Below are 12991 nucleotides of genomic sequence, written 5' to 3'. Positions count from 1 at the left end.
ACCCTCCTATGCATATAATAAATAGTACATATTCTAGATTAAGCATTTTTAAAGATATAAACTTCCTGTGTTGATTTTGTTAAGGTAATTGGATAAGATATAAATATGCCTGTTTATAAATGGAATGTTGCAGCAAGAAATAAATATTTTGATATGCTGAAGTGACAGTGTCTATTATATTCTTCTGCAACATCCTACCTTGATCGTAAACTATCAAGTTTCCACTAGTTGGGGGTAAAAGTATTTCAGGCTGTATGCTCCTCCTGGCTGAGAAGAACTTGCTCTTTGCTCCATGATAGTTGTTCCCTAAGATGTCCTTCAGCTGTAATTCACACAACTGAAGCAAGTCTTGGAGCAGTTTTAGCCTCTGTTGTAATTTAGTGTTGTCTAACAGGCAGATGTCCTTATCCTAAGGGGGAAAAAAGAGGTATGATGTAATTAAAGTGGTAACAACAGGCAGAACATCTGTAGCTCTTAATGATCCAAACAGATACATCTATGTTGAGGAGGCAAGGGGATTCAAATTTAAAACATCTAACTGGGTAAAGAGGGCTATTATTTTTTGTCTCTAAATCATTACAGCACAGTCTACATGCAGATGAATTAAGGCCAATGGGAAGAGTTTTTTGTGCTGATTTTGGCAAAGAGATTCCAGCAGTGCAGCATTAACTAACTGGCCCATCAGAAAGTGACTTCGGACAACTTGTGCTCAACTCTGCTATCTTTTAATGAAATCAATGGATTTATTTGCGGAGGAAGATACTGAGTGGCAAAATCTGGATCTTACATTGCAGCCCAAAAGGTCCTGTAAGGATGCAGAATTCTCAGACCTCTTATTGTAAAAGTGAAAGATAAAGGGACAGAATCCGCTCACAGTTACTCTGGTATAAATCTGCAGTAACTCCATTGAAATCAGTAGTTCCACAGATATCAGTGGAGTTACTCCGATTTACACTGGCATCACCGAAAGCAGAAACTCGCTAGGAAAAACATTTTTGATGAGAATCAAACCAGAAGCTCATATTGCTATATTCCTTAAGAAGAAGTCTTAGCCAACTAAAGTGGTAACAGAGTCTTATTATGTGGATTTGTATAGCCTGAAGTTCGTGTGGAGTAGTGGGCTTGAATCACTCAAAAAATACCAAGTGAAACTGAGTCTAGTTTTGTTTCAAAGCTATGCCAAGCCTTTAGATTTCACCTGAAACCATACATTGATTTAGGTGGGCTAAAAACTTGATGCAGACTCATGTCACAGAAACCACCAGAGAAACCTATTGATGTTGTTGATGACAGAACTACCTTCCTACCACTACCAAAAATGGTTGCTTCAAGTCAGGGCTGAGGCAGAGTGGGGAACTTTATCCTACCCACTGGGTGCACAGAGGGTTTAAGCCTCCAGTGAGATGAATACCCTCTAAGTTCTTGATGTGCCTTCTAGATATCACAAAAGTTTATGAAAAAAACAAATGGTCTAAAGAAGGTAGATCTGGAGCTTCTGCTCTCTTTGTCCCATAACACAAGAACAAGGGAACCTTCAATGAAATTAAAAGATGATGAATTCAGAACTGATAAAAGGAAATTCTTTTTCTCCTGTAATTAGATTACAGAACTCACTGCCACAGGAAGTCACTGAGCCCAAGAATTTAACAAGATTCAAAAAGGCACCGGACATTGATATGAGCATTAAGACTATTCAGTGTTAGTGCTAACAATATTATGGAAAGGATATTAAACCTCACGCTTCAGGGCCTTAATCTCTAACAATTTGAGATCAGGATAAGACCTAGGGTGTGGGTGGGTGGGCAGATCACCCCACATCTGCCTGCTGCAGGGTTCTTACACTTTCCTCTAAGCATCTGCACTGGTCACTATCTGAGACAGGGTCCTGATCCAGTCTGGCTATTCCTGTTTCCTATGTAAATTTTCACTCCTGCCACTGGAGGAGCCAGTGGCCGCCGGTCAAGAGGGAATAACCGACAGTTGCTGGCCAACTGTCCTTTCAGAGAATTCCAGGCATGTGAGTTGGACTAGGGGCTGGACGACAGAGTAATATGCTCCCCCTGTTGACGTTGCCTTGAGTAAGAGACAGCGAGTTGTTCCGGGACCGTCTGTGAGGTGACATTTACTATTTTGTAAGGAAAATTTACTGTACTGTCAAATGTAGAGGCTGGCTACATTCTTGTTTTCCTTATTATTCACATTGCAATTGCACCCCCCAGGGGAGAGGAGCCATCCAAACACAGAAGCAGGCAAAGGGCCTGGCCCAAACCGTGAACAGTTTAGGAAGACAAAGGACACAAGCAGTTTTTAATTTGCCAGCTAATAGTTTGTTTGTGCCAGTCTTAAGTATGTAATGCAGGCGGGGTCATGTGTTTAGTGCTAGTCTAGAACAGCCTTTCTGTGGTTTATTGAAAGCAGGTTGTGAGTACTTAAGGTTCCTATGCCACATCTGGAAGGAAAGACCTTGGGTTATTTCCACAATACAGTCACTCCTTATTGTGGTCTGTAGGAACGTAACTTGCCACTTACACTTACCCAGAGACTGCCTGGGCTGTGCTTCCTCCTCCTGCCTTTTTACCCACAGTGGGGAAAAAAAAAGAAGTAATCAGTTTGTTCCAGTTGGTTTTCTGTTTCTTCCCTGACCACAGAGCTGTTGTTTACTCTTCAAAAGGCTATTTTCACACTATCCTCAGGAACATCAAGGCAAGTTAGTTTATGAAAACAAGCTGTGGTTACTTGTGCCTATTCCAACAGGCCTCAGTTCCAAAACGGGGATTTAAGGATGAGTTAGAGCCAATAGAGTACACATGGAAAGGTAGCATGACAGAGACACAATGTGTTACTTGTTTAGATTTTTCTCTCATATTATCATAAAAATGGCAATTTTGACAGTTATTATTTTAAATGCATTTGTTTTCCTGATGTGTGTAAAGACTACTCAAGCAAGTAAGGGCATGCAGGACTAGGACTGATGTTTTTCTGGAGCTAGGATTCATAGCACCTTCCAGGATCAGTTCTGATAGCTTTAGTCAGGTTGAATAGTATTTGTCTCCAGACGTAGAGCCATTGAGGCTGCCCATGTAATGTAATACCATTCTGCCCGAGTAAGGGATTCTGAATCTGACCCTAAATGTTATGGAAAGTTAAAGGAGCCTTTCTTGAGCTAAGAAAACACATTTAAAATATTAATGGCCAAACATTCGTATCATAACTAACTAGATGAGAAAGTACATTCTATGTAAATAACATGCATTCATCTTTATTGTGGAAAAATCAAAGTCAATGGGAGTTGTGATAACTCATAGGACTGAGCACTTTGTTAGTGGAAACGCTCTGGTATCAGATAATACTTCCCATTCAAAGCACCTTCCATCTCAAAGCAGTTTCCAAAGAGTTAGCTTCACTAGCCCCCTATCTGTGAGGTAAGGGGATAGTGTTATCCCAATTTTATACTCCGTGAAATTGAGCCACAAAGAGGTGAAGTGATTTGCCTGAGGTCACATGGAGAATACAGGCACGAAGAGAATGCAGATCTGGCAATGCTATTCTGTAACCTTATGGCCATCCTTCCTCTCCAGTTACCTTTATGGAATTTGAATGCTTGGCACTCTGAGAAAAACACTACAAATACATCACTAAATGGGAGTTGCAGGTGCTTCGCACCTCTCATCACTGGGCCCCAAAAGAGCTATTTGTGGATCTCATCCACAAAACTATTCCTCCCTCTGCTTTCAATTACATTTTGAAGACCATCTTCCACTAGTGATGCCTGCAAGAAAGTAACTGACTGATTTCTGGCACGGTTGTGGGCATAGTCTATAAATCTTACAATATAATGTCCCCACACACACCAACCAACCACAATGAAACCCAACCCCCTATATTATGTAAACACTCTATTATCTGGATGCAGCCAATTGTCACCTGACTGTTTTGCCTGCATGCTGTAATACCTCCTCCTCCACTCCTATATCCCTCTGTCTGATTTATCTTTTTAGGGAGTGAGTTATTTAGGAGAGAGGCCATGTTTTTTTTTGGTGTATTTGCCATACCTAGCACACTGTGGATGCTCCTGGAAACAATCAATAGTAATCAGCTAACAGGGATGATACAAACTACAGTCAAGTGATACGTACCGAAAGTCTAGGTGCAGGTGAACACAAGTTCACAAGCAGAAGTAGCAACAGCAACCAGGATCTCATTGTATTCATTTCATGTAGCCTGGGGAGAATAATGAATTTACTGTACTATGTGCTTTTTTAACTCCACCAAAAACACAATCACAATTAAGTCCTCTAAGTGTGACAGGACTTATTAAAGAAGGTACATGAAATGACATGGAGTACAAAATGAAAAGAAGATGCATCTTAGAAAGGGTTGGGACTCACTGGTTCAAACACAGTGCCATGGGGAGACCTAAGTTTGGGTTCCAAGCTCAGTACCTCCCTGATGGGATGAGTGACATGCTAGCAAGCCCCTCTGGCTCCCACAGACAGGCTCATGCACCATTTACAGTACACGTTATTTTACTGGTAATAGCTCTTTATAGAGTTCCTTACAAACTAGTTGGCTGAAATCTTGTAGTCAGGCAAAACTTTCATTAACTTCACTGGGTTTGCTGGCGTAAATACGGCAAGATTTGGCCTTATATTCCGTATACACTTCACCCACCACGGAAATGCAGTTCAGCTCTGAGGTGCGGGACAGCAGTCAGACAAGCAACTGGTGCACCTTCCTGCCGAAGGGGGCAGGGAGGGATACATTTGGGCAGGGCCCCAGGGTGAAGCCTCAGCTGTGACAAATTATGAAGGCTGTTCAGTTACCACACTGAGCAGACAAGACAGTGTGGTAACTAAAGTCTCATCTGAAATAAATGTAAACAGATTAAAGTCAAGCACATGGAGATGAACATGAGTCAAATGACAAACTGTCCACAATGTTTTGCATAACAATATTTTGTATAAATAAAAAAGCAAATATGCAAAAACAACAAAAAACCCAACCCCTCCCCCAGTATCTTAAACCCCACAGTTTTCCACAACTGTGGAAATTTAAATTGATAAAAATTGGGAGGGGGCGATGCTTAACACTCATAATTTTGCACAATTGTGAAAAGTTAAATAAATAAAATAAATGCTTAAAAATAAACATCAATATTATTCATTGAAATTATAAAAACATTACAATAAAATTCTGTCAAACCTAAAAATATATCCGATAAAGTGAGCTGTAGCTAACGAAAGCTTATGCTCAAATACATTTGTTAGTCTCTAAGTTGCCACAAGTACTCCTTTTCTTTTTGCAGATACAGACTAACATGGCTGCTACTCTTAAACTTGCATTAAACAGTTGCTCAAATCCTAATCATTTTGCTTGATTGTTACCTAATGTTAATGCTACTTATTCTGAGTATGAGGAGACTAAAATCATGTTTATATCAGTGATGTTCCTTAAAAGGGAAAGGTTCCATTGCCATGCATCATTATTCACATTATTTAACTGTGAAATGCAATAAAGAATGATTTGTTTAAGCATTTAAATGAATCACTGAAGCTAACTTTCCCCATGGGTGTTCCCTTACAACAGCGTTTCCCAAACTTGAGTTCCGCCGAACACTGGTGTTCCACACGATGTGAATAGGTGTTCCGCGAAAGAATCTACAATTTAATTTTGACTCTTGCACTTGATTTTTGTACTACTTTATCTGCACTTTCCAGTTAGAAATTGTTAGTTCAAGTTATTTTAAATTTGTATTTTTGCTTTGTTTTATAAAATAAAATATATTTGAGCATAAATAACACAATTTTTTATTTGAAAACCAAATGACTACAAAATTATATTACAAGTGTTCTGTAATAGGCTAAAAAGTGTTCTGTGGCCAAAAAAGTTTGGAAAACACTGCCCTACAAATTTAATACAGCCATGCTAACTACAATAAATTCCATAAGATAGTATGAAGGCAGACTTTTAGACTCAGTGTTTATTTGCATTATTGTTTAATTTGGTTTATGTCTAAAAATATAGAAAACAGAAATTCGAATGCCAAAGGACAGGAAACCTGAACTGGAGAGTAGAAAACGAGGATATTAAGCAAGACTCTATTACACTGAAGCCTCAGAAGGGTTGTGGTTGTGTAACTAACCTCAAAATGGGAAGATCGGGTTTTCTAGTTAACAAAAACAAGAAGGTTTGTGACGAATGAAGCAAAAAATAATAGAGACAGGCCACTCCCTCTGCATTATGGCCAAATAATTAATATTTATTTTCAGGAGAATAGGAGGAATTCTCCATTTTACAAGACAATTGTTTGGTCACTCGAGAGGATAGCTAATGAGGCCAAATGACAAGTCATTCAGTCTCTGCATAGCCCCCATATTATTAGTGAAAAAAATTCTGTTACAAAAGTGCAATAATACCATTTTATTAATAAAAATAGTGTTCCCCTTTCTCCTCTAACAGATCAGCACTCTGCACCCATTTCTCAGTCACAAATATTATTTATTATCAAATTAATGCTTTTCCTTCCGCTTTGGAGGTAGCCCTGTTTTAATAGCCAGTTTTTTAAACTTTGAAATTAAATGAACGAAACTTCTTCTCCTCCTCCCTTTTCGCTTTCTGGGTTCTACCCTGCAGAGTGCTTCACTTCCTTCCCCAGCCCTCACTGACTTCAAAAAGCCCAGCTCTTCAAAGGTATTTAGACTCCTAACTTCCATTGAAGTCAATGGAAGTTAAGTGCCTAAATACCTTTGTGAATCTGGCCAAAGACGCTAAGCTAATGGTTCCCAGATGTTGAATTATTAGCACTTCTGACTTTTCATATGTTAACAATCTCTCTTTTTAGTTAGATCTAGTCAGCCGATACTTACAATTGCTGTTCTCACCTATCGCTTGTTGATGTCAATGGGGCTGCCTGAGTGTAACCGAGAACACACAAAGCCCGTTGCCAACTCTGTCCACATATCTATTCAGGGGATACCATCATAGGGCCTAATCACATCAGCCACACTATCAGAGGCTCCTTCACCTGCACATCTACCAATGTGATATATGCCATCATGTGCCAGCAATGCCCCTCTGCCATGTACATTGGCCAAACTGGACAGTCTCTACATAAAAGAATGGACACAAATCAGACATCAAGAATTATAACATTCAAAAACCAGTTGGAGAACACTTCAATCTCTCTGGTCACTCGATTACAGATCTAAGAGTGGCTATCCTTCAACAAAAAAGCTTCAAAAACAGACTCCAACGAATTGGAATTAATTTGCAAACTGGATACAATTAACTTAGTCTTGAATAGAGACTGGGAATGGATGAGTCATTACACAAAGTAAAACTATTTCCCCATGTTATTTCTCCCCCCCCCCACCGTTCCTCTGATATTCTTGTTAACTGCTGGAATTAGCCTACCTTGCTTGTCACCATGAAAGGTTTTCCTCCTTTCCCCCCCTGCTGCTGGTGATGGCTTATCTTAAGTGATCACTCTCCTAACAGTGTGTATGATAAACCCATTGTTTCATGTTCTCTGTATGTGTATATAAATCTCTCCTCTGTTTTTTCCACCAAATGCATCCGATGAAGTGATCTGTAGCTCACGAAAGCTTATGCTCTAGTAAATTTGTTAGTCTCTAAGGTGCCACAAGTACTGCTTTTCTTTTTGTGAATACAGACTAACACGGCTGCTACTCTGAAAACAATCTTAAGAGTTACACATGACCGAACTCCTTTTAAAAACATACACACAAATAAAGGCCACCATCTTGCAGGTACGTAAGCACATGCTTAACTTTACATGTGTGAGTAGGGCCTTTGGAGCCAATGAAACTATTCCTGTGTATAAAGTTCAGTATGTGCATAAGTGCTTGCAGGATCAGGGTTTAATATCCTACCCCTTCCTGAAGGGCTCTCCAAACCCTTCACAGAACCAAAAGTCTCTGATCTTTGTACTTTCTCCCCTTCTCTACTCCCCTGTCTGCACAGGGCTCCCACCTCTGCTAGCCTGACAATTGAGACCCACAATCAGATGCCCCCACAGAGGATCTTAGTGTGCTTCCACCAGACTCTTGGTTTGGTCTTTAAAGTAGGTTTTTAAAAGCTGCCATTTATTAGCCCTGGGACAAATCTTGACCTCCTTGTTGACTTTTAACCCCCTCCTTACTGAGGCAAAACTCATGTAGAAGCGTGAGACTAGTCTAGACAGGGGTAGATAAGTCATGTTTGAAAACATGCAGGAGTCTAGGGTTGATCATGACCAGCTAATAGGCTTTTAAACATGACCTGCTCCGTCTACACTAGGTGTCAAGGCTCAGAATCTCACAGGGGTTTATGAATCTCTCTCTCATTGAAATCAATGTGAGTTAAGCACCTAAGTATCATCTGGGCCAAGTCATGTTTATAATCATATTAGTTAAAAGATATTTGTTTAGACATTTTCAGACATGTCTTATTTTCCCAGTTTAGACCAAACCTTAGGGATAGCAGAGATGTGAGGCAAGGACCTGGTGTGGAGATCATGTGAAGCAGATGTAGCAGAAGAGTGTGTCTGTGTACAGCTCCATTTGGCTTCTACTTAAAAATAATTGAGTCATCTTAAGCAAATATGAACATTGCGTTTTCTCTAATGATATCTCCTCACAGATGTTGAAATCCCTTGACAGCACATTAGCAAAAACATTTTCTTTTCCAGGAATATGCATGGCGGATACATGAACTGCAATATTAATTCCCATTCAGCTTTTTAGAACTAGGTCAGATTCACTCTTTGTAAAATGTTCGGCCTTACAGTCATATTGTCTGCAAATATTAACTGTTTTACATATTGCCCCCATTTTTACATCACTTCCAGGGGGACTCAGAAGAACCCAGTGTTCCTAGCTCTGCCACTGATCTTCTGGGTGACCATGGATAAGTCACTTCATCTCTCTAGGTCTCAGTTTCCCCCTCTGTAAAATGGGGGATAATGATACTGCTCTCTTTAGTAAAGTGCTTTGAGATCTACACCTGAAAAGTGCTGCGTAAAGCACTGCACGCTTTTTTTTGGAGGTATGTATTATTATTGGTACTTGTAAATATATGCACAGTATCTTGCATTCTTGATTTGTTGCTAGTAAACTGGATTTTCATGAATTGCATGTGACTGGTTCCCTCCGTGGGGTGCCCCCTGGAAGTGAGGTACAGCTGATCCCTCTGTCTCATTCTGGTTCCTTTTGCACTGTCATGTTGTGACAAGCTGCAAAGCCCTCTAGGCTTACACTGACACCAACATCCACTGACAGGGACCACACCCAGCTGTGTTCATGAATGCTCTGGCCAGCCACTCATGAACCCATAATAGAGAAGCTACAGCCAAAATACTCCCAGCTCCCAGGGCTGGCTCTAGGCACCAGCAAAACAAGCAGGTGCTTGGGACGGCACATTTCTAGGGGCAGCATTTGGGCACTGGCCATGCCGCCCCTAGAATTGTGCCCCCGCTGCCCCAGCTCGCCTCCGCTCAGCCTCCGCCTGCTCCCCTGAGCATGCCACCGCCACTCCACTTCTCCCCCCTCTCTCCCAGGCTTGCGGCGCGCAAAACAGCTGTTAAGCCTGGGAGGGAGGGAGGAGAAGCCGCGCGGTGGCACCCTTGAGGGAGGCGGCGGTGGTGGAGCAGAGGCAAGTGGTTCCCCTACCCCCCCATTACTTCCTGCGCCCCCCCCACCCTTGCTCACCTCCGCTCCGCCTGCTCCCCTGAATGTGCTGCCTCTCCCTCACCTGAGAGGGAGGGGGGAGAAGCGGAGCAGTGATGAGCTAGGGCGGGGAGCCACAGGAAGCAATGGGGGGGGAAATGCAGCACGCCCCAGGGAGGAGGTGGGGCCGGGGATTTGGGGAAGGGGCAGAGTTGGGGCAGAGCTGGGGGTGGGGGGCACGAAAAAAAGTGGGAGCGGCCAAAAACTTTTTTGCTTGGGGCAGCAAAAATCCTAGAGCCAGTCCTGCCAACTTCCCAGCCTAAGACCCCAGAGCTGTACCACCCTGCCCTGGTCAAAATCCAACCAGTATGAATTTATTACCCAGTCCGCCACTTCTACAAAGGAAAGTGGACGAGCACCAACACTTGCTCATGAGCTGAGATTTATCCCCTTTGCACTGCATGCAATACACAGTGTTTTAGGTAAAATATTAAATAGATTTATTAGCTACAGAAGGATAGCTTTTAAGTGATTATAAGTGATAGCAAACAGATCAAAGTAGTTTACCATAAGAAATAAAACAAAACGCAAACTAAGCCTACAATATTAGATAGGATGAATCATGGTCTCTCACCCTGACTGATCATAAAACCAGTCTACCAAGTTTCCATGCACAGGCTAGAAATCCCTTTAGCCTAGGACCAGCACTTCATTTCCCCCCCAATTCAGTCCTTTTCCTCTGGTACTTTCAGGTGTGTTGTTGTAGAGAGAGTGAGGTCCCCTCATGATGTCGTTTCTCCCTTTTATATCTTCTTCTTCCAACTTGCTGGAACGCTCTTTTGCTGAGACCTGGGTATTGTACACAGTTCCTGGGGTAATCCATGTGCTTGTGTGCATTTCCTCAACAAGCCATTAACATTGTTTGGCCTTTCTATTGTTGTACCTGAAGTGTTGCTTGCGATTGTTCTCAACCTCACAACATGTTTCAGTAGCACATACACAGCCAAACCTCATAGCTTCACATACAATGGTAGCACATACAATCCAATGAAATATTAATATCTAGCTGATCAAGATTTTTACAGTGATACCTCACAAGGCACACTTCATACAAAACATATCCTAATTATGTGACAGTAGTGAATAAGAGGGTGCCAGGGTGTCACACTGCAATTAGGACCAATTCACTTCAAATGGTCCCTGAATTTACAGAGGAGTATATAGCCAAGGCTTCACAAAGCACTTTGAGGCATATATTGGAGAACCTCATTTGAGGCTTCAGAGAAATTAGCTTCAGCAGCAAGTCCTGGTGACCCCATTTTTAATTCTGCCCTTGATTTTTTTAAAAAAGATAAAATCAATAAAAATCAGGTAAAATTGGAAACTCTGATTTTAAGCTATTAAAAACCAAAATGTATGCATTAGAGGTCCACAGTTTGCTAAAAAGGAAAATCCAGAATAATTTAGGCACAAAGGAAAAGCAGTGGTAGGAGAAAGGTGCTAGGTTACAATATTTCAATAATGTTCAAAAGAGTAAAGCCATATCACTCTGACAGTTTAGCTACATCAACTGTGTATGTAGCATATGTGACTCTAATGGGTTGTTGTCACAAATTTAATTAGAGTGTAAGTATCTCAGAGCAACTATCATGGACCTGGTTCAGATCTCACTTACATCAGGGAAAATCAGGAGTAGCTGCATTGAAATAAAAGATTCATAGCTTATAAGGGACCATTGTGTTCATATAGTCTAACTCCAGGCCATAGGACTTGGAACTAAAGCATATATTTTAGAAAAACATCCAATCTTGATTTTAAAATTCCCAGTAATGTAGAATCCACCAAAACCCTTGGTAAGTTGTTCCTATGGTTAACTACCTTCACTGTTAAAAATGTACACCTTATTTAGAGTCTGAATTTGCCTACCTTCAACTTCCAGCAATAGGATTGTACTATACCTTTGTGTCTACATTGAAGAGTTCTCAGTTATCAAATTTTTGCTCCCTATTTACCACTCCCCAAAACTTTGTATCATCTGCAAACTTTATCAGTGCTGATTTTATGTTTTATTCCAGGCCACTTATAAAAATGTTAAACAGTGTAGGGCTAAGAACTGATCCCTGTGAGACCCCCATTGGAAACACACCTGCTTGATGATGATTTGCCACTTACAGTTTCATTTTGAGACCTATCCAGTGATGTAACGAGGCCATAGAGGGCCTTGGTGCAAGAATAAGTTGAGGCCCCTTTCTAAATTCCAGAACCTAAAATTTTGCTTATGTCCAACATCCCAGCTCCAACCTACCCTCCCCCCAGTATTCCCCATTTCCTCATAAACCCCACAACTCACTCCACCAGCCTCAAAATCCCCCACTTACCCCAACTGCTTACCCCCACAGTCCCCCAACACTCCCTACTCACCCCATAGCCCACCACCAACTTGCTCCCAGCCCCTCACCCACTGACCTCCAGACCTTCCTGACCACTCACTGGCAGCCCCCTGGCTAACTGCTCCACTCCTATCCCAGCTAGGATGGCTCTGCCTGATCCTCGCTGCTCAGAGGCTCCACTAGCTCCCATCGCCCATCCTGTGTGCGCAAGGAGTGGGCCAAATTCAAGTGGAGAATGGTATTGCAACCTGGCACATGGGGTTGCAGCACTGCTCAGGTTTGGCTCAGCCCCCCTCCATCTGGCAGAGAGGTGGGAGGGCCAAATAGAAGTGAGTCACACTGAATGAGTGGCATCACAGCAGGTAAAGAGTACCCCCACAATCCTGTGGGCCATGGCACAACTGTGCCACTTGCACCATTAGAGTTAAACACTGCACTTACCAGTTAGCCAGCTTCTAATCTATTTAATGCGTGCCAACCTTGCTAGTTTCTTAATCAAAATGTTGTGTGGTACCAAGATAAATACCTTACAGATGTCTAAATATATTACATCAACATATTGCCTTTATCAACCAAACTTGTAATCTCATCTTTTTTTTACAACAAAATCTATTTTCCATAAGTCCATGTTGATTAGCATTAATTATATTAATTTAATTATTTAATAATAAAGTTATTGTATCAACTGTTCCACCATTTTGCTTGAGATCAACATCAGGCTGACATGCCTATAATTACCCCGGTCATCCTATTTACTCTTTTTATATATTGGCACAACATTAGCTTTCTTCCAGTCCTGTGGAACTTCCCCACTGTTTCAAAACATTGAAAATTAACAATAATGATACAGTGAGGTCCTTGGCCAGTCCTTTTAAAACTCTCAGATACAAATTATCTTGACCTGCTGATTTTAAAATGTAGAATATTAGTAGCTGT

The 12991-nt window shown here is 41.4% G+C and overlaps 1 protein-coding gene across 2 annotated transcripts in view; it reads right to left on the bottom strand.

The window, feature by feature from the left end:
- The window catches only part of LOC119843298 (fibrinogen-like protein 1), a 29037-nt gene that overhangs the window by 13337 nt on the left and 2709 nt on the right, over positions 1 to 12991 (bottom strand). For both annotated transcript variants that reach the window (XM_038372499.2, XM_043504451.1), the window contains exons 2-3: positions 4137 to 4221; positions 199 to 409 (exon numbers count right to left, since the gene is read on the bottom strand). In XM_038372499.2, coding sequence (XP_038228427.1) covers positions 199 to 409; positions 4137 to 4221 — 296 coding nt within the window. The remainder of the gene's footprint in view (positions 1 to 198; positions 410 to 4136; positions 4222 to 12991) is intronic.

The sequence above is a fragment of the Dermochelys coriacea genome, chromosome 1, assembly GCF_009764565.3.
Source record: "Dermochelys coriacea isolate rDerCor1 chromosome 1, rDerCor1.pri.v4, whole genome shotgun sequence".
Taxonomy (NCBI): domain Eukaryota; kingdom Metazoa; phylum Chordata; order Testudines; family Dermochelyidae; genus Dermochelys; species Dermochelys coriacea.
Note: the sequence above shows the minus strand (reverse complement) of the source record. Positions and strands in the feature narration are given on the sequence as shown.